This window comes from Antedon bifida, chromosome 4 (assembly GCF_963402885.1).
Source record: "Antedon bifida chromosome 4, ecAntBifi1.1, whole genome shotgun sequence".
Lineage (NCBI taxonomy): Eukaryota > Metazoa > Echinodermata > Crinoidea > Comatulida > Antedonidae > Antedon > Antedon bifida.
The window spans coordinates 26,169,645-26,195,293 of NC_136229.1; the positions used below are offsets into that span (position 1 = coordinate 26,169,645).

At 33.7% G+C, this 25,649-nt stretch overlaps 4 protein-coding genes across 6 annotated transcripts; 3 read left to right on the forward strand and 1 right to left on the reverse strand.

The window, feature by feature from the left end:
- Positions 1 to 151: 151 nt before the first annotated feature.
- On the forward strand, positions 152 to 6,088 carry LOC144839616 (uncharacterized protein C8orf34 homolog). Of its 2 annotated transcripts, XM_078695053.1 has the most exons (14): positions 152 to 272; positions 735 to 824; positions 1,102 to 1,222; positions 1,716 to 1,814; positions 1,955 to 2,246; positions 2,462 to 2,625; positions 2,961 to 3,028; positions 3,410 to 3,471; positions 3,909 to 4,074; positions 4,168 to 4,192; positions 4,330 to 4,369; positions 4,486 to 4,579; positions 4,822 to 4,918; positions 5,241 to 6,088. In XM_078695053.1, exons 1-14 carry the CDS (start codon positions 207 to 209, stop codon positions 5,291 to 5,293), a joined length of 1,437 nt encoding a protein of 478 aa, XP_078551179.1. In that variant the 5' UTR covers positions 152 to 206; the 3' UTR covers positions 5,294 to 6,088. The 2 variants fall into 2 exon arrangements, with proteins under 2 accessions (XP_078551179.1, XP_078551180.1); XM_078695054.1 differs by lacking the exon at positions 1,716 to 1,814.
- On the reverse strand, positions 6,040 to 9,497 carry LOC144839614 (uncharacterized). Of its 2 annotated transcripts, none has more exons than XM_078695049.1 (4): positions 9,466 to 9,497; positions 8,745 to 8,814; positions 8,388 to 8,471; positions 6,040 to 8,156 (listed from the first exon to the last, which is right to left on the reverse strand). In XM_078695049.1, exons 2-4 carry the CDS (start codon positions 8,779 to 8,781, stop codon positions 6,250 to 6,252), a joined length of 2,028 nt encoding a protein of 675 aa, XP_078551175.1. In that variant the 5' UTR covers positions 8,782 to 8,814; positions 9,466 to 9,497; the 3' UTR covers positions 6,040 to 6,249. The 2 variants fall into 2 exon arrangements, with proteins under 2 accessions (XP_078551175.1, XP_078551174.1); XM_078695048.1 differs by lacking the exon at positions 9,466 to 9,497 and adding an exon at positions 9,292 to 9,348.
- A 472-nt stretch (positions 9,498 to 9,969) lies between these two features.
- Positions 9,970 to 16,947, forward strand: LOC144839620 (cathepsin D-like). Its single transcript, XM_078695059.1, has 9 exons — positions 9,970 to 10,131; positions 10,724 to 10,874; positions 11,388 to 11,511; positions 12,786 to 12,904; positions 13,326 to 13,525; positions 14,068 to 14,190; positions 14,725 to 14,872; positions 15,395 to 15,493; positions 15,909 to 16,947. The coding sequence occupies exons 1-9, from the start codon at positions 10,076 to 10,078 to the stop codon at positions 16,068 to 16,070; spliced, it is 1,182 nt and encodes a 393-aa protein (XP_078551185.1). The 5' UTR covers positions 9,970 to 10,075; the 3' UTR covers positions 16,071 to 16,947.
- A 3,390-nt stretch (positions 16,948 to 20,337) lies between these two features.
- On the forward strand, positions 20,338 to 25,207 carry LOC144839294 (lysosomal aspartic protease-like). Its single transcript, XM_078694611.1, has 8 exons — positions 20,338 to 20,385; positions 20,678 to 20,795; positions 21,446 to 21,564; positions 22,243 to 22,436; positions 22,558 to 22,677; positions 23,987 to 24,149; positions 24,609 to 24,707; positions 25,052 to 25,207. The coding sequence occupies exons 1-8, from the start codon at positions 20,338 to 20,340 to the stop codon at positions 25,205 to 25,207; spliced, it is 1,017 nt and encodes a 338-aa protein (XP_078550737.1).
- Positions 25,208 to 25,649: the final 442 nt, after the last annotated feature.

Sequence of the window (25,649 nt, forward strand, 5' to 3'; positions counted from 1 at the left end):
ATGAGAGATATATTATAGCAACATTTTAAATCACGTTTTCTTGAAATACTGTAGATATTAATGAGGACCAATGAATATTATAAGAGATGAACAATTTCGGGCAGTCTGGAATTTAAGTCTATCACGTCGCTTAGTTTTCTGACGCTCTTTTCGAGCTCGTCAATTTTATATTTTTTAACCAAATTTTATGGTTTATATATAACATAATGGCTGCATCTCAACATAAAGTGCAATCATTCTTAGAAAAACATAGGATTGGTGGACTTTTTGAGGTATGGCCTAATGGCAGCCGACCTAAACAATATTGCTTTTTAGGCCTCTACTAGCCTAGGCCTAGCCTACTACTACTAGGGCTAGGCCTACTACTATAACTACTAATCTAGGCCTAGATAGCTAGGCCTAGTTGTAGTAGCTCGGCTATGCTAGGCGGCTACATGACACCCATAGGCCTGACTGGGGACCGGATCAGTCATATTAACCTACGCCCGACAGAGCCCATTGTAGGGTGTTATGACAAAAAATGTTATGTAGGCCTACATAAAATATATTAATTGCTACATGCAATGCAAACATATTTTAATTGTACGTTTTATGCATTTTTTAATTTAAAACAATAGGCCTAGGCCTAAACTAATAATGGCAATGATATTATTAATAACTTGTACATCTTTTATTATAAAACTCTGGGCGTAGATTAACTCTATATACCGGCTATTAATATTTTATTTTTGTAGGACTTGATGTCAAGACTTATAAAGGACTTGCCAGCAGAACCAATTCCATATCTTGTGAAAATTCTTAACAGAATAGATCAAAGAAAACATGTATGTAGGCTACTGTATTTATTAAATATTAAATAAAATTTAAATGAATTTAAAACTTCATTGCATGATGTAATTTCTAAAAAAATCGAAAAGCAAACAGTCAGGGCTAGAAATTTACTTTTTTTATCCACTAGAAAACCGTTGAAAAAATAAAAAGAATGAGCAACGCAAAAAGTATTTGACATCTTTTAAAAGGTTACTTGAATAGGGGATGACTGAGATTCATTCATTCTCACTCTTCCCTGCTTTAATCATTGTTTTCATAATCCATTTGTAGGAAAATCCTCCAAACAAAATGCGGCCATCATCAACTCTACCAGCTGGAAGGAAATCTCTTGGCGGGAATGCCGATCCATTGAGTCGAAGTGCTGATGCAAAATCGATGTGGGCATCTACTGGTATGTAACACTTGCTCATTGTATCGTCTTCTGACAACAGATGGATTTCCATACCTGCATGAAATCCGTATTTCTTCCGAATTTATTATAATCATCATCTTAATCTTAATTGCTTAATTGCTCCTTACGAGTTTAAAAACTTGTTGCCTCTTGAATTTACTAAAGGTAAGAATTGATCAAAAACCTTGCCAAATTCCTAATAATATTGATCATAAATAAACAATTAATTACATTTTAAAGTTCATGTTAGTGCCAATTTTGTATTTCTTGTTTATATCTTCTTCTGGTATCATGTCTGGTTGCAGACGTTTGTTTATATAATTGGTTTTTTTTTATTTCTTTTTCAGTTACAGGTGGGTTTTCATAATTACGGCCATGTTTGAAAATCTCCCTGAATCATTTTATATTTTTTTTTTAATTTTTTTTTTTAAATTTAATGAACATTTGAATCTTAAGATTTAAAAATGTCAATATCTCTATACTTTCTGTTTAGATTCGGCATTGAAAACTGATAGAGGCTACGAAAGACCGTGGTCAAGTAACATGAGAAAACCAAAGCACAAAACAATGAAAGACGAAAATCTTGATGGGTGTAAGTAAAATAAAAATAGGTTACCCACCCTATCATTTTTTATTCTACAAAAGACAAGATATTTCACAGAATCTTCCTTTTTAGTCTGTATTTTGTTGTTACACTTTAGAATAATACATAAATGTTTTTTATACTTTCAGATAAGAAAAGTGAGAAGCCAGAATGGGACAACAAAGTGACAAAAAGTACTGGAGATTTTGATGACCTTTTTCAAGAATCACAGAAAGTTAAAAATAAATCTGTTGCATTCTCAAAAGGTGCTTCTGGGCATGCTCAGTGGGCAACTGATGATGACGATGATCTGAAATACACCAGCTCGACACAAGCCCGCAGAAAAGTTTACGATTATGATGATGATCCACTCAGTGGCGAGCTTACTTCGGACAAACTGGAAAAGAAATATGGACGTAAAACTGTGGAAGACAAAAGAATGTGAGTGATTGTGGATTCATAAATTCAGTAGTAGGCCTAGGTCTTGGAGAGAGGGTTTATGAGGTTATAGTCAGTGAGGAGAGATTTACGATGTAGTGAGGAGAGATATATGAGGAACTGAGGTGCAATATTGTACAGAATGTGAGGTAATGATATATCTCCCTGTGCATACAGTGTAGTATTACAATTGCATTTATAATTTTAATTTGCTAAAGGGCGAGTAAGACCAAAGTGACCTCAACTAAGAGAGGTTATGGTCATAAAGAAGAATTAGCGGCACTGGCAAAGCAACAAGTCACCAGCAGCGGATATCTGGATGGTGGAGAAGATGCTATTACTGGTGATGACAGAGATTATGATTCGGCCATTGATATGCTAGGTAAATCAATTCGAAGACATTTAATAAACACAATAAGTCCGGTATATTTCCCTCGTCTCTGGAGTACAAGAAGAGTAGACCTACTAAAGTTTGCTGGTAGGGGCTATAGATAAGCATTCCCACCTAAAGTCTTGGTGCAGACTTACTGAAAATATTTTGTTTATTGGAAACAAATACTTCTTTTTATTTATTACATCGACTGAATATTTATATACAGTACATTCTACCAAATGCTACAGTACGTTATTTACATACAAGCTTAATATTCAGAGAAAAAATAGAAATTAAAATGCCATGACTGTGGTACATAAGAGGATACACTTTTACATTTACAGAGGACATTGATGCTTTGAGAAGTGAAGGTGTTGTGAATGCTAAAGCAACTGGACATAAGCTTAGCAAGGTACTGTATGTACAGATCTATTTTTAGAATCCGGATTCTAATTAAAAAAAACGATTACACTATATGAAGTATGAAACCCATCCTTTGGACACTGCTATTCAAGAGGGGAATTTTCCTGTGAATGAACAAGGGGTGACCCCTATTAAGTGGACACTGTGTTGGGTATCCCCTTAATATAGAAGCTCTACTGTAAATTAATCACTTATATACCCTTTTCACATCCTTTTTGATCACACACTGTGGCCTCAGTAACACTGGCATTTGTATGAAGTGTGTTTTTTGTGTATTATATACTTTCTACTAATATTACCATGTTCTTTTATTCTCCATAACATTTCTATACATACAGCATAATTATTGACTTTTGTTTTGTTTATTCAGCGGGATCGGTTTGAATCGCCTGAAGCTACTGTAAAGATTAGCATCTGCAGTAGGTGTGCAAGGTAAGGTCACCTCATTTGCATAACAATCAATAATTTGCATAACCAAAATGAGAGAAATTAGGTAATTGAATACTGACCTATATTTCACTGCCTGACCTAGTTCATTTGTGCATTATACAGTAAGTGTAGGTTTGTTTTTTGTTTTTTTTTTGCATTTTGTACTGAGCATAGAAAAGATTTGAACCCACTATTTTGAATTAGAAGGCAACAACAGCTTATAGTACCATTAATACTGTATATAGGTATTATCACAGAGTGTGCCTGGGTATGAAATTTTGAGAAATTTAGTAGTTTTATGCTCGGTTTGGATTAACAATTTACTTAGTTTACTTTAGTTTTGTGTCCAAATTTGTTGTGAATTAGGAGGTGGGATTTTAATTGAGCATGGTTGTATTTCAGTCATATCAGCTTTTTACAAGTAGCATTGTTCCTTATAGGCTAGCTGGAGCTGAGAACAGCAGTGAGTATGGAGGCCCAGCCAATCCTTACCGCAGCTTTGGGGCTGCCAGTGATTATGCCGACAGCCAGGCAGGTGGCTTCCAACGAGTCAGTCAGCTACTTAGTGACGATGAATTTGAAAGTGTTTCCCAAGTTGAAGGACCAGTAAGTTGTTTAACCTTTATCTGGCATATTATTTCAAAAATATCATAAATTAGCATAGAAATAATAATAATTCAATGATCTTTTTCTTTCAAGCGTTATCCAGTTTGGGAATCTGATGGTAAGTATTATTATAAGTTTTTGTTCTATTAAATTAGTAATAAGCTTTAGAATAATATAAATTCAATATGGACAATAGTATTATGATTCTTTTGTTTCGTCGGGTTATACACAGTAATATAATTTCCGTTTTGACAGATGCCAGTCTAACTTCAAGATCTCAAAGACACCAGCATATGTAAGTTTTATTTCTGGAAATCTAATTCATTAGTGCTATTATTTAAACAATTTTGTTCAATGTATGTAGTCATACTAATTTGTGGGATAACGTAAATCATAATTGATTTTTTTCAGAACCAGTGGCAAAGAGAGCCCAATATCTGATGTAATTGAGACGCCGCACACCAGTCTAGGATGGGGTTCACTGACTCAGAGATCTGAAACTGAAGTAAGTGCAGGATGTAGTGACGCCTAACCATCAGTAGAAATAAGTTTATAAGCTCATGCTTTTTATTTCTGGTGATAATGTTTATGTTTTAGGACCAATACTGTATATCCAAACTAAAGTCACTCTTCAAGGAAATTTGAGCTGTTCATCTGAATTGGATTTGAATTCCATTACACAATGAATTAATTTACTTTAAAAACCAATAATGTTTTCCAACTCTATTATTGCATATTTTAACACAGGCGGCCACCAGATCAAGCGACTTGGCAAACAGAGGAAGATCATGGCATAGAGCGCCCTCAGATGATGGATCTAGCTTTGACTGGAATACCGACAGAAGTAAGTAATATTAAAATACATTGCTTTGTATACTAGCCTAACATAGTAATAATGTTACTATAGGTGAATTTGACTGGTTGCTCAGCTTGTGAGCTCCTCAAACTGCTCACAAAATATAACTGCATATAGAAAGATCTACTCAAATCAGACCAGGCTATGCCTAAAGCTTTGTCTACAGTACACTATCAAACTTTATGTTACAAAAAAAATGTGATGATTTTATGGGCATGATGATGTCATATACTACCATATTTGGGCACACTTTTTTGTCAAACTTGTTTGATAGTGTAGACAGAGATTAATTATATGTTTTTTTCTGCAGAAGGCAATTCCACAAGATTTACCAAGAGTGGTAGGCCACCATCAGGCAATTAAATAAAACGGACTGCTGAGTTCTTAATACACTGAGCAAGTATTGATATATATATTTATTATAGAAAAATTCTTTCAGATATTTATTTGTATATTATTTTGCTTTAAAGGATAGAGTGCATACCTAGTTCTATAGCTTATTTATGAATTTAAATATTTAAGGGATCATGTCAAAATTATTCTATTGCAGTTACTGAAGTAACTACATTTTTTTAATTACAACAATGTATGATTTTAGGTTTAATGTAGAAGTTCATGAGGCAGTCACTGTAAAATAAACAGTGAAAGGTAAAAAAGAGAGTAGGTTAGAAAATAAACTAAATTGAGTTACTGCAGTAACTGTAGTAGAATTATGACAGGATCCCAAAGTTATTAGTTGCTTGGACTTTCATTTCCTGTGGATATGTGATAATCAAAATGATGAAATAATGAAAGTTTTTTTTAGTTTTTAAAATACAATAAACATTTCCAGTAGTTTTCATGTATTTTACTTTTAATGTACATGGTCAACTCACAATGATTAAAAACATAAAAAGTAAATGTTTATTAAAAAGTATTGCTAAAGTTTAGCTTCTTACGCTGTATACTTAAATACAGCTTTAGTTTAATATAATACAAATATAATGTTATATTCAAGTGAGACATCTTTAAATAAACAAACAACTAATAAAATGATTAATTTTCCATTGGAATCATAATTGACAAATTTGGTAATGTATTATTTAATATAGATTTCTAAATGTATAATGATACATTGTAACCGTGAGAAATAATAATATTTTTATAGATTATTAATATTAATAGGGCGGGTGGGTTAATCATGACGAAAATGAAATTTATCTTTATAAATAGTTTCAATCACCTTAGATTAGAATTTAAAATGCTTTTATTTTGTCAATAATGTTGTTAAAATTATGAAATAAAATAGTTAAATTATAATTGAACTTAATTGTTTTTGTTTAAAGAGCATCTTGAATCCTTTTCCATGTTGGATGAACAAGTTTCTTCAACCACCAAATCCATTTTGGCATTCCATTTTGTTTTCCCGTATTATAATTCGGCATTAGCCAATGGAACATCCTCATTGGTGTGTAAAGACCATAGTGTTGAAGAAATGGCGGGAAATTATCTGGGTAACATGAAACGACAACAGAATCTACGATAATCCTACCGCCTGTTGTAGTTGGACAAACGCATCCAGCAACTAGAACCGGTTCCACATCTGTAACCATCTCAATTTGCAGTTCTTGAATCGAGTTGAGAACAAGCACAAAATGGCCGGGTTTGATGTTTCTAGCAGGAATCATCGATTCAAAGCCAAGACCTCCGTTTATGAGCATCATGTGATTTGACGTCAAAGTAATTGATCTTCCTTTATCCGTGCTGACCTTGATGGCTTCCACTTCTTTGGTGACAACATGAGTTATGATAAAAACCTCTTCAAAAGCTATCGTTCCATCAGATTTAACAGAGAGTACCCTGTCACCAACACATACATCCTGCACTGGAATGCACTCTCCACTTCGAAGGATAACCTTACTGTCAAATGCAAAACATCCCATATCCTCAAGTTCTCCATCTATCGTGAACATCTGGTCTTTTGGTTTCTCCTTGCCATCTGTCTGTTTTCCCTCTGTCTTTTCTTTATCTGACCACTTTGTAAATTTCTCCTCTACACTGATCATTCGTTCTTGTATTAGACTTGACATTTCCATCAATACAGCTTTTTCTGAATTATTATCTGAGTTTTCTTCTCCTTCCTTCATTTCTGTGTCTTTGTGTTCATGTGATTCTTCGCCTTCAGTCAGCTCTGATGATTTCACGCCGTTTTCTTCAACGATGGCTTCACCATTCTCTACCACATCGACCTTATTATCTTCAACTAACTGTTTATCGTCCTCTGGAAGTTCATGTAGTTTAGGTTTAGACTTTGACTTTCTTCTAAGTGTGAACTTTCTGGTTTTTCCTTCTTCTTTAATTCTATCATTTCTCTCTTTCACAGCTCTTAATAAACTCATCTTACGCTTTGACTTTGCTTCTGTTGTCTTTTCTTCGTCGGCTATCTTTTGCTTTTCCATAATTTCGTCAACTTCCTTTCTTTTTTCTTCAACTTTGAGTTTCCTTTCTTCTGCTTCTTGCATTTCTTTTTCTTTTCGTTGTTTTACTCTTTCTCTTGCCTCTTCAAGCTTTCCAGTTGAGAATGGAACAAAGTCCTTCTTGGTTAGTGTTCTGTCAATCAACTTGATCAAGGTAACCAGTTGAGCTTTTTGTTCAATCTCATTTGCTGCTAGGTTATTGAAATACACCACTCGATTTCCACATTTTGTCAAGATGTCTCGAAATATTGTCTGCGTTTTCAGCTGTTTCAAATGTTCTTCTTTGTTTATTTTATTTCTTTGTTCTTGTCTTTCCATCTCATCTTTATGTGAAAAGCAGACTATCCCATAGTCCATAAGAGCTCCTCCGAACAGTTCTTCTGCCGCCAATATAACAGCTCTGTCGTACGCAATACATCGCTCGCCGAACTTCATGACCAGTAGAACTGCGTGGATGTTGTCATTTAGAACTGTCAGCCCCCGTGCAACCTCATCACTAGTAAACTTCAAGCTTTCTTTTACGTTTAAGGGATTGTCGAAACTTGTGTCTAAATAACCAGGGGTGTCAACTACTAGCAACTCGCGGTTATCGATTGTTACACTCTGCCATTGGCAAGCTTTTGTAACTGACGATGATGAACATGAATCCTTGAAAGCGTCTTGGAATAGGATTGAATTCCCCGTCGAGCTTTTTCCTTGCCCAGTCTTTCCAATCACAACGATGTTTAAAGGCGGACCAGCAGGAAGATGAGGTAATTCTGGGTTTTCGTCTGAAATAAATGTGTGATTGTTATTACGGTAGTACGTACGTGTAATAAAATAAGTACCATCGTGGACTGTGGTATACTATGAAATTGAAAAAAAAAAAAAACTTGTGACTACGTGTTAGATAGTAATTGTATTTCAGGCTGATGTTCAATTCAATACATTAGACCAATTCGAGTCGAATCTTAGAAGATACTTTTACAACTTCGGCGGTGTTTAAAGGATAGCATACTCACCTATTCTTTGTGTACCACATTCTGGGCAGTATTTGTAGTCTTTGTCGTGGTTCGCTCTGCAGTGAGGATTTGGGCATTTGTAAACTAAAAATACGGAATTATTGATGAAAATTAACAACAGTAAACAGATTTTGAATAGGAGAAGGGTGTGACGTGGGTGTGGCGGGGAACTAAAAATCTACACTATTTGCCAGCGTGCTTTTAATATGTAAAATAAAAAGAAATAAACCTACAGGTCATAAGTAGGCCTTAGTATTATTTTATCGGTTAATGAGGAACCGTGAGATAGGTGAACAGGGACGGCTTTATTAATTTTTTTTTGTGTAAAATTATCAAATGACTTAGGCCTATACGCACCTTTTGATTGTATTATTTGTGGCAGATATGACGTCATACTTTACATACGCTCTTCTCTAGATCTTATCTTCTATAAAAGAAAGAACATATCTTTATTATTGTAGGATTGCATTATTATGATTGAAATCGAAACAATTATAAATGGAAAACCAACGGTTTCGGTTCGATCATGACGATGGGGCATGCTCAGACGATTCAAGTCACACTCAATTTGTTAGTGGATATCACCATTTATCAATCATGAATTTTTCTCCACGTAATGGATCAGGCCATGTTTAATTATTTAATTGTTTTCAATACCATTTATTTTCAACAATCAACATGTCGAAGATCTAAACAAAATTTAAAAAGTCTCTTACCGGTATTTTGATGTGGTGCCGTTTCGCACACAAACAATTTAAAAAGCAAAGCTAATTAAATAGGCCTGTCTCAATAACCATATAGAGTTTGTTTTTAAAAATAATACCAATTAATAAATATGCTTATTATATAGAGTGTGAGCTGTAGGCCTAAAATAAAAGGACAAATTAGGCTGATTTTATCCTACCTTTAACATAAGAACAATTTGAAACCAATATTCTGCTGAAGAATGATTTTGTTTGTAAGCGTACAGGCCTATACCTTTACTATTGAACTGGGTGGCAGCAGTCGGACAATAATATGAAAACATAAAAATCAATGTAAATAGTTATTTAAACAATAAAGGGATTATTATATTTACCATGTTTAATTGTATTTGAAATCTAAAATCAATAACGCGGAATCATGGGAGCCCAACAATCTGTGGTTACGTCATCTGGGAGTGACCGTCTCTTCTTTCTGCGATTATAATTATTACTGTAGTGTAATGGTAGGCCTATTAGTTTTCTCCCATACATGATACAATTCCTTCTTTTCTTTTCCTAAATATTGATTTTGATCATTTAATTTTAAAAAATTGAATTCCATATTCAAATAATAATTACACAAATTTCTCTAAAAAGATCTTTACAACTCTCTGGTTTCTCCGACATAGGCCATAGTGCCAAGTGACTATTTGAGAGCACATCTCAAAAAAGATAAATAATGCTTCCAATGGTTATCTCGATTACGTAATGCTGAAATGTCAATAAACTTCTAACCAGTCGGCGCGGCCTCTGGATTAAATGGTGCCTGGAAACTAAAGACTACTCTGTACGCAATCGGCATCGTCATGTGACTGCAAATCATATGACTTTTTCGATCGATCTCTCTTGTTTCGTTTTCATGTGCGGTGGTGTTTTGTTAGTATTTGTTGAGCACATTAAGTACACTGTTTCCTGCATTTAAACACTGCAAAGAATAAAACAACAATGAAAGTAGCAATTGTACTAGTGTTGTGCATTTCTGTATGCTATGGTCTGCACAGGTTGGTAGCAATATAATTATGTATTTTTCTTTGTTTACTCTAAACAATAAGCTAGGCCTAACCTGGTTGGAAACTGATCTGTTGCTTGGTCCTCCTCCTGCTGGACTGGTGGTGGTAGCCTACCTAATACTACTAGGCCCTATACTATTCTATAGGCACTAGCCTAGGCCTAGCACTAGTAGCCTAGCTAGACTCTACCTGGCCTATGGTGTAGAAGACCAGTAGAAAGAACATTATAAATTAGATTGCACAGGGATTACTTAAAACTGCAAATATTTGATTGTTTTTGTAAATATATTAACCTGTTGCGCAATAGGCCTAGGCTTACTTGCGGTGAGTCAGAGAGTGATTGTTTGGCTACACTACTTACTATTTTATATCGTAGTAATTAATCCCTGGCTATGATGGTCTTTACTCTTGATCTCTCCAGCCATACCAAGGCTCCGAACTGTAGAGTACCATATCCCTATAAAGGCAATAGTAATAATTATTTATTTCAGTTAACGCAAATAATGCAAATCACGCCTATTTAAAGTATTTTCAAATCACGCGCCTGTCAATGTGAATGCATTTTTGTCAAACATTTTTCTAGGATCCCTCTGCACAAGGTGAAGACAGTCAGACGAACTTTATCTGAAGCAAATACAAGCCTAGAAGATGTAGCCAAATACAATGCTAAGTTCAGCAAATACAACAGAATTGGAAAGCTGGCAGATCCAGTTAAACTCACCGATTACATGGATGTATGTCTTTCACATATAATTTATAGGCCTATGTCAACAATAAATAACTAATTGTCTAATAATTAGACCTCCTAAAGCTTTGTCTACACTATCAAACTTTATTTGCCAACAAAATATGATGTGCCCATATATGGACATTATATGTCATATCACTACCATATTTGGGTACATCACACTTTTTTGTCACATTAGTTTGATAGTGTAGACATAGCTTTAGTCTATTTCACTAAGGCAATCTAAATCCAGTTTCAGTCATGGAGTTAAGAGTTGACCGTAATAGTAATCTATCCACTATGGTTTTCAAGCATTGCCTATAAGGATGTATGCCTACTCTATATTGTCAAAACATGATATAAATGTTTAGATTGGGAAGAATTGGTATTTTCAAATTGGTGGAAAAAAATATTGATCTGTCTACCAAAAAGAAAAATCCAGAATGTTCCTGAAAATCACTGAGTAGTAACTCAGAAGATCGGTAATTAACTAATCTCTCTCTATCTCTTATTATTTAAGGCCCAATATTATGGAATCATTACAATTGGAACACCACCGCAGACCTTCAATGTAGTTTTTGACACTGGCAGTTCAAACTTGTGGGTTCCATCACAAACATGTCCGATCTACGATGTGGCTTGCCGTAAGTTTATTTCACAAATTTTCTTTTAATACGTGTTCATTATTAAAAATGCTTGATGATTTTTTTTTATTTTTATTTTTGATTTTATGTCTTTAGGCAATGTGGCCAAGGATTACCAATAGTGAATTAATTACTGTCCTATCAGATAGGTGGTAATCCCCCTGATTCAATTCAATTCAATTTCTTTTATTTCGGAAAATTCATCCATATCAACAAACGTGCAAACAGAAAATGAAAAAAAAAGAATTTGCAAACTCTAGGCTTAAATATATAGGATACTTTTCCATTTACAATACATTTTTGAGTTATGGAGCATATGTTTGCAAACACAAGCAACAAGAATATTACAACTATTCAACACATATATACTCAACATAGTTCAAATGGTTATTTCAATTTTGTTTTTTTAAAGGCCAGGTACGGGTAAAAAATTTCAGCTTTAAAACCAGTTAATTGCTCACTATGGAAACACGCCCTTGGTCATTCAAAGTAGTATTCTGTGAGCTGTAAATATGCTTTGGCCCTGATAAACTATTATGCATTGTGTGTAGTTTTGATTCACAGTCAACATATCTATAAATATTAGTTATTCACACTGCCTATTTTTGGAAATACGATATTACAGTACTACTACTTGTTAAATTTGAGTTTCCTTATTACATATTTTGCAATAGCATTAACATTAACAATGGTTATGTAATGGAAACAGGAAGTAAATTTTCAAAATGTTGATTTCAACAATGTTGTGCTAAACATCTTAAAATCAGACTAAAAATAAAATTAAAAAACTACAATAATAGTATACTCTCTCTGAAAAACATTGGGCAGACCTTTTTTGTTTTTTTTTTCAGATTTCATGGTTTAAAAACATTATTGTCCTGAAAAGAAAATTGAAATTATTGTACAAGTAGTTGTAAAATGAATGATACAGCCAACTATAAAATCTATAATAGCTTATGTTTGATTTTTCTTAGATAATTGACTACATAAAATAAAATCTTTTATTTCTCATCAAACGATATATAATGCTTCCATATTACTGAAATATAAACCACACATTCATAGATAACTACAATACATATTTTTTGACATGCTTGCTTACTAATCCCAGGCTCTTTGGTTCAAATCATTTCAGCCAATACAACACCACTACCTAAACCTTTGCTGTTGGTGTGTAAAAATAAAGTAAGATAAAAATGTATTTAATTCTGTTATATTACAACTATGAATATTACACAATCACAATTGTAGAATTTAATTTTGATTTTATTTAGTGTTGCATAGAAAATATGATAGTTCAAAGTCGACAACGTACAAAAAGAATGGAACAGACTTTGAAATTCAGTATGGGTCTGGATCTATGAAAGGATTTCTTAGTAATGATACGGTTTCTGTAAGTACACAGTGTAGGTTAAAAAACGTTCCATTTATTTTGCTAGTAGAATTCAGCCAGATTATCTGATTAGCTCAATGTGATGACATAAGCACTTTCTGTAACTTGTATGATATTTATAATGTTTATAGAAAATATTTTCTGCATCAAGAACTCACCTCTTTACGGTGATTTTATTTATTTTATATTAAGCTCTGTCTATAATATCACTTTTTTGTCACATAAAGTTTGATAATGTAGACAGACTACCTTTTTACTTAATCTGTGTTTTATTTTCTGCAGATAAAAGGTGCTATCAGTATTAAAATGTATTAATACTGAAATTAATAATATGCATACTTTTTTCTAATTTTGTATGTTTTTTATAAATATGTAAATTATCTCTAAAACACCTACAACAAGATTGTTTGTCTAATTTTAGATTGGAGGCCTCAATGTGACAGGCCAAATATTTGCAGAAGCAACCAGTGAACCTGGTCTAGCATTTATCGCTGCTAAGTTTGATGGCATTCTTGGTATGGGATACAAACAAATCTCTGTTGACCAGGTTGATCCTGTTTTTGACAATCTGTTCAAAGAGATGTTGGTGAAGGAAAATGAATTTTCATTTTATTTAGACCGGTAATTAATTATTATTAATTTATATAATATAATACACTATATTGTACAGAATTGTAATTGTTTGTAATTACTGTGGAGTAGCTTTGCGTCAGGTTGTTGAGAAATGAGTTACAAGCAATTACAATCCTGTTGGTGCAGTACCCGCTGCTTACTTGGGTTCGAATCTAACTCCTAGCCATCAGTGTAAGCTCGGTGGTCTAGAGGTATGATGGCCAAGCTAGTGATCATGGATTCGAATCCTACGCAAGAATTACTTGAGAATTTTTTCGCAATTAATTATTCTCAATGTACTTAGTATAAAGTAAAAATTACGTCAGAGTAGGGCAAAACATATGACCAATATACACAAATGATTTTCATTTGAGAGCGGTGTGGTATAACTATGATATCAGACTAGCTAGGTTAGGTGCATAGTACTGACTGTACAAAATCACAATAGAAAAACATTGTAATTACATTATAAAAATGTTAAAACGGTGTTAATGACAAATCGGACATATAAAAACTTCCAGTATTGACATTTTTAAATTTGTATCATTTAGAAAAGTAAATGATTCTGTTGGAGGTGAACTGATCCTTGGAGGTACAGACCCAAAGTATTATACTGGTGACTTCACTTATGTCCCTGTCTCTAAGCAAGGTTACTGGCAGTTCAAGATGGATGGGTATGTAAAATGATTTGCGGCAGTTAGAAAACACACAGTCCCATCATGCACCATTACACCTGTGTTGCATATTCTATAAAGGATCTCATATGAGAAAATTAAAATTATACCAAGAAATGGTACAATATAATTGATTTATAAAACTATCCGTACTGTATTAATATATGGTATATATATATCATATTTTAATTTCATATATTAATATTTTTCAATACTAAACAGATACAGCGGCAGTTTTGAGAAGTTCTTATCCTTTTGAGTCTCCCTCTCAAGACTACTTTAAAAACTATTTTGAAAATTTCAATTGTTTCCCACTTTCCCAATGATTTGAAAACCTCGCATTCCAAACAAAAATTGTGTTTGGAAAACCTTGAATTCCAAACAAAAATTGTGTTTGATTTTATTGAACCTTGGTCTTCTATGTAAATGCAGATGCCTAGTAGGTCACACTGAATTTCATGAAAAACACCCAAGTGAACTTCTTTCAGACAGGATTTCTTTTCTCTGAGTCATTTTTAATGGTTATTTTTGAAGGATTAATGTTGGTGGCAAGGCATCAAACTTCTGTAAAGGTGGATGTCAGGCCATTGCTGATACAGGCACCTCTCTGATTGCTGGCCCTACTACAGAGATCAAGGCTCTTAACGCATTGATTGGTGCAATTCCCCTCATCGAAGGAGAGGTAATTTTTAGAGGATTTTTAATTACACAAAAATTATATCTTGAATTCCTATTTATATGTTATTACAGTTACTATAATAAACAATATATTATAAACTGACCTAATAATAAATGCCCCTAGTACATTTTACCGGAATGTGTCTCCTTAATAAAGAGGTGTCCACTGAATATGTGTTGGCCATAATAATAAATGCCCCTAGTTCATTTCACCGGAATGTGTCTCCTTAATAAAGAGGTGTCCACTGAATATGTGTTGGCCATAATAATAAATGCCCCTAGTTCATTTTACCGGAATGTGTCTCCTTAATATAGAGGTGTCCACTGAATATGTGTTGGCCATAATAATAAATGCCCCTAGTTCATTTTACCGGAATGTGTCTCCTCAATATAGAGGTGTCCACTGAATAGAGGTGTCCACTGAATAGAGGTGTCCCCTAATAGAGGTGTCCACTGAATAGAGGTGTCCCCTGAATAGAGGTGCTATGGTTGTTTATATTTATTTTTAAATTACTTTGTGTTTCAGGCAATGATTCCATGCAATAAGATACCATCTCTACCAGACATTACCTTCACCCTCAATGGGCATCAGTTTACACTTCAAGGCAAAGATTATGTACTTAAGGTATGGACAAGTTTTTTTTTCTTATAAAAATTCAAGAGATTAAAATATGTAATATGTTGACAGTTGTCCTACTATGGTATATATTATATTGTTTGGTAACAAACTTAGGAATCATGCAGTTATTGCAGTAATTAATCTTTAACCTGCCTATGCAAATATTTAGCAAAAGTTTATTTAGTTAATCATACACACTATTGTAGTGACTGCCTCATAAACTTCTACATTAAAACAAACTAAAAGCATACGTTACGGTACTGCAGTAGAAAATGAAGTTACTGCAGTAGAAAATGAAGTTACTGCAGTAGAAAATGAAGTTACTGCAGTAGAAAATGAAGTTACTGCAGTAGAAAATGAAGTTACTGCAGTAACTGGAGTAGAATAATTTTGACATGATTTCCTTACGTTTACATTTTAGGTATCTGAAGGAGGCCAAACCGTATGCCTAAGTGGATTCCTTGGTCTTGATGTTCCACCACCAAATGGCCCATTGTGGATCTTGGGAGACGTGTTTATTGGTCGATATTATACTGTGTTTGATCGCGCAAACAACAGATTGGGATTTGCAACTTCAGTCTAAAAACAAAATCTACAAAAACAAATAATTCAACACATCTGCACATTAATTAAAATGCAAATTTGTATATGATAATATTAATAAATACATTTAGAAGTATGTTTTGGAACTATATTTTTTAAATGTTGGATGCTTATCCATCAATTATAGGGATATTCACAAATAATAAGGGTAGAAGTGTTCCGTTAATTTGGAATGGAAATATACAGAATTTAGTGAATGGTGGACTAACAAAAATTTAGTATTAGTAATATTTCTGGTTAAGTATTGAATTTAAAAATAAACTATTTTCACATTTGAACATGTCATATAATGCACTGCTACTTATTGTCATTGATGCAATTTGTTTTCTGAAATAATTTAGTTTTTTGTAATTAATATTGCAATTGTGCTTATTTAATTAGTACAAAGATGGGAAAAGTGAAGGGTTGTGTTTCGCAATATTTTGTAACACCTTGTGACATCATCAATTTGACGACAGAGTGCGACAACTCTTGGACAGGACTCTTAAGTAGTAGTTACTTTAATTCCTGTGTTTTCACATCGATATGCATGAATGAATGCTGTCATTTTTTCTGAAGCTTGGTTCCAACTTGGATACAATATGACGTAAGCGCAACGCAAGTCATTTGACCAATCACAAGCTACGGATTCAAACTGTCGCTTCTTGTGATTAGTCAGCTCGCTTATGTTGCGTCTACGTCATTGCGTTTCGTCTCTGGTAAGAACCAATCGTTAATTTAATCAGATCATTACACAGTTTGTACTTGTATAAGGTTTAATGAATAATCGCATGCACTTGCAACTAGATGTTAATATTGTTAGCGGATTTAGCTTTTTGTATTAGTGATTTTTGAGAAAATAGAGACTGACATGTTGACATTTTTTGTAAGTTTATGTTCTTTCACGTCACACACATACTGCTATAATCTAGCGAGAATTATACTCGCTTCCCAATAAGGATAGGAGGATGGAAAGGCATCTGTCTTCTTGTATAAGTCTGTGTATATAATGTCCGGGTTCCTTAGTTATGATGTTGTTTCAGTAAGTACAGTAATGGTTAAACTCCAAGTACCATACACACGACTCTGTGCGTTTGAAAAGAGCTTAGAATTCGATCCTACCAAAGACACGAAAATATATGCTTTTGTTTGATGACCAATATGCTTGACTCAATTACAAGATCATAATCACACAATGAGCACTTTCTATAAATTGCGCTTGCTTAATAACTGTAGTGCTTAATTATATCAGGGAAGAGTTACTGGCAGTTCAAAATGGATGGGTATGTAAAAATGAGTAATTGTCTGACAGAAAAAAAAACGTGGTGATTTCACAAAAGCTTAGTTCTTCAATATTCGCTCAGTTTATTTATTATAAGCACTTAAATTAATATTGAAGGATTGAAGTAGAAGCAGCACCATCCTTCATCTGTAAAGGTGGGTGTGAGGCCATCGCTGATACGGGTAGCTCTCTGATTACTGGTCCCGAAACGGAGATCCAGGCTATCCACTCATCGATTGGTGCAATTCCGACAGGAAGAGGAGAGGTAAGTGGTGTAACAATATTAAATCAAATTACTTACTTTCTACTGGTAAAATACGTTATAATACTATATATATGTTATTATAAATTGATAGGTCTTTTAAGGTTGTTAATTTTGTTTTTCAGGCCATGATTCCATGCGATAAGATACCATCTCTACCAGCCATTACCTTCACCCTCAATGGGCACCAGTTTACACTTGAAGGTGAAGATTATGTACTTAAGGTAATGATTCTATGAAATATAAGATTCAATGTATAATAAATTTATAATAAAATAGAGTGTGTTTTTCTACCTCTTTGTTGCACTAATGTTCATTATTTTATATTATCAGGTATCTTCATCATATGTTGGTGAAATATGCCAAAGTGGATTCATTGGTCGACAGACAGACAGTCCATTGTGGATCTTGGGACGCCTGTTCATTAGTCGATATTATACCGTTTTTGACAGAGCAAACAGCAGAGTGGGCTTAGCAACTGCAGTATAAAACAGAAATTTGAGTCGAAGGTTTTTTTCTTTTTAAATAACTCAACACATCTGCGAAAAAATTGAACATGAATAATGCAAATTTAAATTTAATAATGTATACAATGAAGTAAGATTTATTGAAAATGTGTACGTTTGATTGTATTGCTGAAAAAATCTAGGTAGACCTACAGTGTTTACGCATAATAATACAGAGTGTTTTATTATTTTGGAAAGGAAAATTGCTGGCTGTGCAAAGCTGATAATTAAACAAATATATTCAGTCTGAAACTGCCACATGTGCACCTCTGCGATACGTAAATGTCATCGAGTTATTACTCAATTGGGTGTAGGCCCCTAAAAAAAAAATTATACACGAAATCATTGTCAATAAGTTACCATTACCATAACAAACAAATTAAATTAATTTAATCACTAAAAAATCGAGTCTTGCATATTTTTGCTTCAATTTTAATTCGATCGGCTGTGTTTTTTGTGTGGAAGTGCAGTTCGGATTTGGGATCATACAGAACACATGTTGAATCGACAAGAACAATGAAAGTAGCAATTGTACTGGTGATGTGCATTTCTGTATGCTATGGTCTGATAAGGTTTGTATGAACTATTTCCATAATTTAGCTTAGTTATCTGGTAAATATCCATTCTTTTATTTATTGTAAAATAAACCTTTCCTTGTGGAAATCAGAAGTTACCCACATCAGAGAGTCCTTTTTTGCAAGTTGAATCAAGCAAACTGTGCGCACTTTGTAAGATATAGGCAATGAAATACAATATCTTTTGAAGTGTCCTGCTTTAGGCCTAAATTATTTACGGAGAACATATGTTAAAAATACTATTGTAAACACCTTAAATCTACAACTATTTCAACGTAAGACTTGTATATTATGCCTATGTATATGTTTAGTTGCATTTGTGATAGTGTTGAGAAGTATAATTACGATTCTTTGTTTTTAAATGTAGGTCTCTCATACAAATATTTAAGTGTTGATGTGGTAAGTCTCATACTCGATAAGGGGTCAACAGATAAATTAAAACTAATGAATGAATCATGTCACTGATCATGATACTGATTAAGCATTTTGATTACACAATGTTTGGACTGGTTTACTGACACTGACCGTATATTACTATGAAATATTATTAAAGATGTATTGTCCTCCAAAACCATGAAAAACGATTAACTAAATCAGATTTTGAAATTTGAATCCAGTTTATGACGTCCGTAGGAAAAAAAACAACCAAAAACTCATTGACTGGCAGCAAATGTGACTATTTTTTGCTTTAAATATCAGGTTTTCTTTTTTCACCAATTTTTGGTCAAAGAGGATAACTATGATGTGACATTAAAATGGCATATTCAACAAAAATAATGTTTAGAAATTATTTTTCAGAGGAACAATACATCTTTAATCCTTCATGCACAAATATGCACAGTACCAGGATTATTTATAGGGTTATATATTGCATCGGTTCATTATCATGCTCTCTTTGATGCTGATCTGGTATTCAACGTGTTAACATAACTAAATGTTTAGCTTTGCTTTAGGCCTATCATCCTGTTAAAAATTCAACCGAGAAGTGTCTTGTTAATTACCTAAGATTTCTTTGATGATAGACACAAAGACAAGTAGTAGGCCTAAATCAAGATATAGTGCAATAATAAACATCTTGCTAATAAACTAATAATATCTTCTAAAAATATGCATTACATCTCTATAATGAATGACAACAATGTTGTATTTTAAATATAATTGTACAGAATCACTTTGCTCAAGACACAAGAAGAAGTTGGAAATGAAGATCAGAGTTACCAGGATGTACGTGAATAAATGTTGGTATAAAGCTCTGTCTACAGTATGATGTGCCCAAATATGGTAGTGATATGCCCAAATATGGTAGTGATATGACATCGTATCCTTATGTATGGGCACATCACATTTGTTGTCACTTAAAGTTTGATAGTGTAGACAGAGCTTAAAAATAACTAAAGCATTTTCATTATTATGGGATTTAGATTTTGTCCAATCAGAGGGTACGCTGAACACCGCCAAAATGAAAAAAAAACCACAAAAACACTAATGCCATTATTACAACCCATGTGATGAAACACACTAAAGCTTGGTTCCACTAGTAGTGACACAGCGCAAGGACGTAGACGCAACACAAGGTAGGTGATTGGTCATATCATGTACGTTGCGCTTACGTCCTTGCGGTGTGGGAACCAAACATACTGAGGATGAAAGCGGTGCTGTTGCGACGGAACTCCAGCTTAGGCAGAAGGATCGTAAGTTCTGATATTAAGATATTCTATTAATGAATGTGACCCCTAAATAAATCGCCAGGGTGAAATCCTCGACAAAACACACGCGACATGCTAATTATATACGTGTGTTTACCTGACATCAAACGAGCTTTAGTAATCAGAACTATATCAACCAAAAATATTAAATTGTATGTGTTTGTGACATTGACATTTTGTGTTTAGTAAATTCGTAATTCCATTTGAAACGGTGGCAAAGAAAGTGTCATTTTAAATATACTGGGTGTTAAATTATATTTATTTCCTCTGTACCTAGGCCCAATATTATGGAACCATTTCAATTGGAACACCACCACAGACGTTCAAAGTACTTTTCGACACTGGCAGTTCAAACTTATTGATTACATCAGAATATTGTGTAGATGCCGCTTGCGGTAAGTTTTATAGAGCCCGATTTCTTTTCTTTTTATCATTTTCAATAAGTAAAGTAACACTACTGTATGCTTATATTGTCCCCTCCGTGATCCATATCCTGAATAGAAAATTATAACTCTTATGGCAGCCCCTGCATCTAGTATCTGCCTCAGACGTATTGGCTTATGCCTTTCCTCTGGTCAAGGTGGGCTCTGGACGAGAGAAGCCCTTGATCAATGTTAGGACCAATCAAGGTGCTTTAAACAGTCTTAGCTTTGTTTGTATCAAACCTGTTAGTGGCGGTAATTATCGCTGTTGGTTTCGATTGAATAAAATTTTTAAAAAATAGAAAATTATAAAATAATTTCCAATTCTGCTAATTACCATACCGTGATCTTACCATCTACATGTTGAAACAGGCTTTCATAGTTTAATGGCATAGTGTCGTATATGAATTATGTATTTAAGTAAATACTAAATTATAATATTTAAACAATATTTTAGTGTTAATTATGTAAAAACAGTATTTTTGTTGTGTTTTCCAATTACAGTGAGTCTTAATATTCAAAGTATTGTTTATGTAAATCACATTTTATGTTGTATTTTATGGCGATCCTGTATTTTTCTTTACATCGACCTCTGTTGGATCTTAAATGAAAAAAAATTCTAGCGTTACTTAGAAAGTATGATAGCAAAAAATCATCAACTCACGAACAGGTTGGAAATGCAGTTGAATTCTCGTATAAATCTAAGGATATGTCTGGGTACCTTATTAAAGACCATGTTTCAGTAAGTATATTGTAATGGTTCAAGATGTATTGATTAATAAAATCAGGTTTTGTAGTTTTAATCAAGTTAATCACTTCCGCAGAAAAAAAAGAATAAAGTTTTCACTTTATAAAAAGACAAAACAAACGGTTAAATCGAACCAAAACCTCATTAGCTGGCAGAAAATTGGACTATTTTTTGCTTTAAATTACAGCTTTTTCATATTTTCAAATTATGAAACATCAAAATGGCATATTCAACAAAAACAATCGAACATGTTGTTTCCATAAATACGGCTCTGTGCGTTTGAACTTTGCCTTCTACCAAAGTCATTGATCTCAAATGTAGCTTTTGTTCGATGATCAATATGCTTGATTTGATTACATCATAATCACAAAATGAGAACTTCTTATATTTTTGGACCACAAAACGAAAAAAGGAAAATATAAAAAGAAGCAATCTGTATCCTTTTTTCATTATTTCATGTTAGCAATGGGCATACTATTTGTTATTGTTGTGATCCTCCTGAGGAATCTAATTGCTAAAGCTCTGTCTACACTATCAAACTAGTCTGACAAAAAAGTGGCCAAATATGGTACTGATTGCCCAAATACGGTAGTGGTATGACATCGTAAACATTGATATTGTAGATAGAGCTTCGTGCAAATAAAAAACACTTCTATTTCTTCTTCTTTTTAGATTGACAGAGCCACTGTAAAATCCCAAGTGTTTACACAAGTAACCACCATGTCTGGAAAGTTTATAAATTCTAAGTTTGATGGCGTTGTTGGTTTGGGAAACCAACAATCCTATGACAATGCTCTTCCTTTCATTGAAAATGTGTATCAGCAGAGACTGCTGGAAGCACATGAATTTTCATTTTATTTTGACAGGTAATGAATAATACAAATAAACTTTGAACATCTTTTTGCATTGTATATTTGCCGAGGGTGGAGGGGTGACATAATTGTAAGAAAAAGGTTTCACTTTTTCGTTTAAAATTTTAAATTGTAGGTCTAGTGATGCTGATTGGGGCGAGCTGATCCTTGGAGGTACAGACCGAATATATCATACTGGTATCTTCACTTATGTCCCTGTCTCTAAGCAAGGTTACTGGCATTTTAAGATGGATGGGTATGTAACAATGAGTAATTGTCTGACAGAAAACAATATTTTTTTCTTCTAAAAAGTTTCTCTAATCATCGTAGTCTTGTCTTGTATAAATGCATTGTCTCCTGTCTTTGCAGCGGATTTTCAGGTCCTTGACCATGGACAATATATCCGTAATACAGCATCACATAACAATGTATTACATGTGATCATCAGCACTAGCCCTAAATTTAACTTTAACTTAACCGCTAACCCAATAATATTGTTCAGTCGTTAAGGCCAATTTACACAGACGAGCGGTAACGGTAAGGCTAATTTACACAGACGAGCGGTAACGGTAAGGTCAATTTACACAGACGAGCGATAACGGTAATATAATTTAAACAGACGACGAGCGATAACGGTAAGCGGAAAATCGCGTAGCTTGTTCCATGCGTAGAATCTATCTATCCTGAGCGGAAACCACCCGTCCGCTCCGCGTTATGTGTAAATGGTCATTAGGAATAACATAGGTTCTATATTTTTATTACCGTTACCGCTCGTCTGTGTAAAATGGCTTAAAGCGGTAAACGGTAATCGGAAAACAAATAGGCCTAGAGGCCCGAATCTATGTTATTTCTTATGACCATTTACACTAAACGCGGGCGGTTGTATGTGGACAAGCTACGCGAGTTTCGGCTACCACTAGTCTGTGTAAATTTTACTTTTAACGATTGGATAATATTATAATGCCATTTTTGTAGACATGTTACCGATAATCGAATGGTACAAGTAGAAGAACTAGGCTGAAGCTTTTTTTTATCTTATCTTTCAGACTTTAAAGTTCCATTCACTCACTTTTTATCTCAAACTACTTAACAATGTCAACGTACAATCTTATGTTTTTAAATGATTTGATTTGATTTATTTCAGCTTATTTAGAAATTAATGAATATGTACAGGGGAAACATCTTTCTTTCTGTCTTAAGCCCATATCGTCCCACTGCTGGGCAAATTCCTCTCCCAATTGGTGCCAGCTGTTCTTTTTCTTTCGCAGATCTTGGTCATGATGTGGTACCGGTCTGTCTGACGAGCTTACTCCTCCATCTCTTTTTTTTTCAGATCGAAACATCAAAAACATTAAACAAAATAGCGATGCCATCCAAGGATAACTAGCAAAAGTCCTCAACGGACTTCTTTTCAATTGGGTTCTTTAGAACAAAGCAAAAAACTAATTTAATTTATGCTATGTATTTTGTTTCTATAGATTAAATGAATTACTTTGTAAAATGCTTCTTCAATATTCGCTCAGTTTATTTATCATCAGAGCTTAAATTATATGATCATTTTGAAGGATTAACGTTAGACGTTTAGGCCAAAGAGTATCAAGACACTACTACTGTGATGGTGGGTGTGAGGCTATCGCTGATACGGGTAGCTCTATGATTACTGGTCCTGATGCGGAGATCGATGCTATCAACTCATTGATTGGTGCAACTCAAGCGGGAGAAAGAGAGGTAAGTGTTGTAACATAAAATCCTGTATTACTCTTAATACATTTTTTCATCAAGTTTTCTTGTACTGTAAATAGGCCTATTGTTAAATCATTTTTTTAAAACTTTTATTTTACTTACTGTATTATGGACGCACCTTCATTCAAGAAGTGTGCCACTGTTTCAAAAGTATTACTTTTGTTAATGTTATTTTTTTACATCTTGTACATAAGTTAGTTTAAGTTTCCTTGTACTGTAAATAGGCCTATGGCTAAATCATTTTTTTCTCTAACTTTTATATTACTTACTCTGGATGCACATTCATTCAAGAAGTGTGCCACTGTTTCAAAAGTGTAGCTTCCAAATAAATTATTATTATTATTATTATTATTATTATTATATAAAATTAGTGAACATACTTGCTTTCTACTGGTACAAACTATTATTATAAATTGATATAAGGTTGTTACTTTTGTTTCTTAGCACACCATTCCATGCGATTGGATATCAACTCTACCATACATTACATTCACCATCAATGGGCAACAGTTTACACTTGAAGGCAGTGATTACGTACTTCAGGTAACTGATTCATGAAAAATATAATTAAAATCCAACGTAACATATACGGTAATTTGTAATAATAATAATAATATCCTTATATAGCGCCCCTCTAAGCGCTGAACATACCCCAGTCATGTTTTTGGATCAAACACGTATGAAAACATACTCCAATAATGCAGCTAACATGTATACACCTGGGTGGAGAGAGGCAAACGTAAGTAAAGTCTCTTGCCTACGGATACCAGCAATGCGGCAAGAGTTGGATTCGAACCTCGATTTCACAATCAGTAGTCGAACGTCCACACAATGCGCCACACACCCTTCTTTTCTTTGCTAAAATAATGGCTATCACTTATTATCAGGTATCAACAACACAATGCCTAAGTGGATTCATTCGTCGAGATGATGTTCAACGAACAGACAGTCCATTGTGGATCTTGGGACACCAGTTCATGAGACGATATTATACCGTGTTTGACCAAGCAAACAGCAGAGTGGGGTTTGCAACTGCAGTATAAAACCGAAAATCTGCAAAACAAATCCAGTTAGATAACACTGAGAATCTACAAATGAATTAAAAGTGATAATACATTGTACGATAATGAATTAGGAAGTACATTTTCCATTTAATATCTGTATTTCAAAAATAATATTGGATGATTATAGGTGTGAGTGTTCCATTATTTTAGTAAAAGAATATTGCTGGATTTTCAAAGCAACTAATAATATTTCTGGTTATGGGTTAAATTTAAAAATCAATTTCTGATATTAAAATGTCATTTGTTGCACTCGTAATAATGTGTTATTTATGTAATTTTTTTCTGAAATAATATTTTATTTACATAATTAATATTGTGAAAAACGCTTGATAACTTCAGTGTAATACTAGGCAAGAAATTGGAAAGGTGAATGGTTGTTTTCTATTTTAATTTAATGCTTTCGAAATCTTTATAAGGTTTC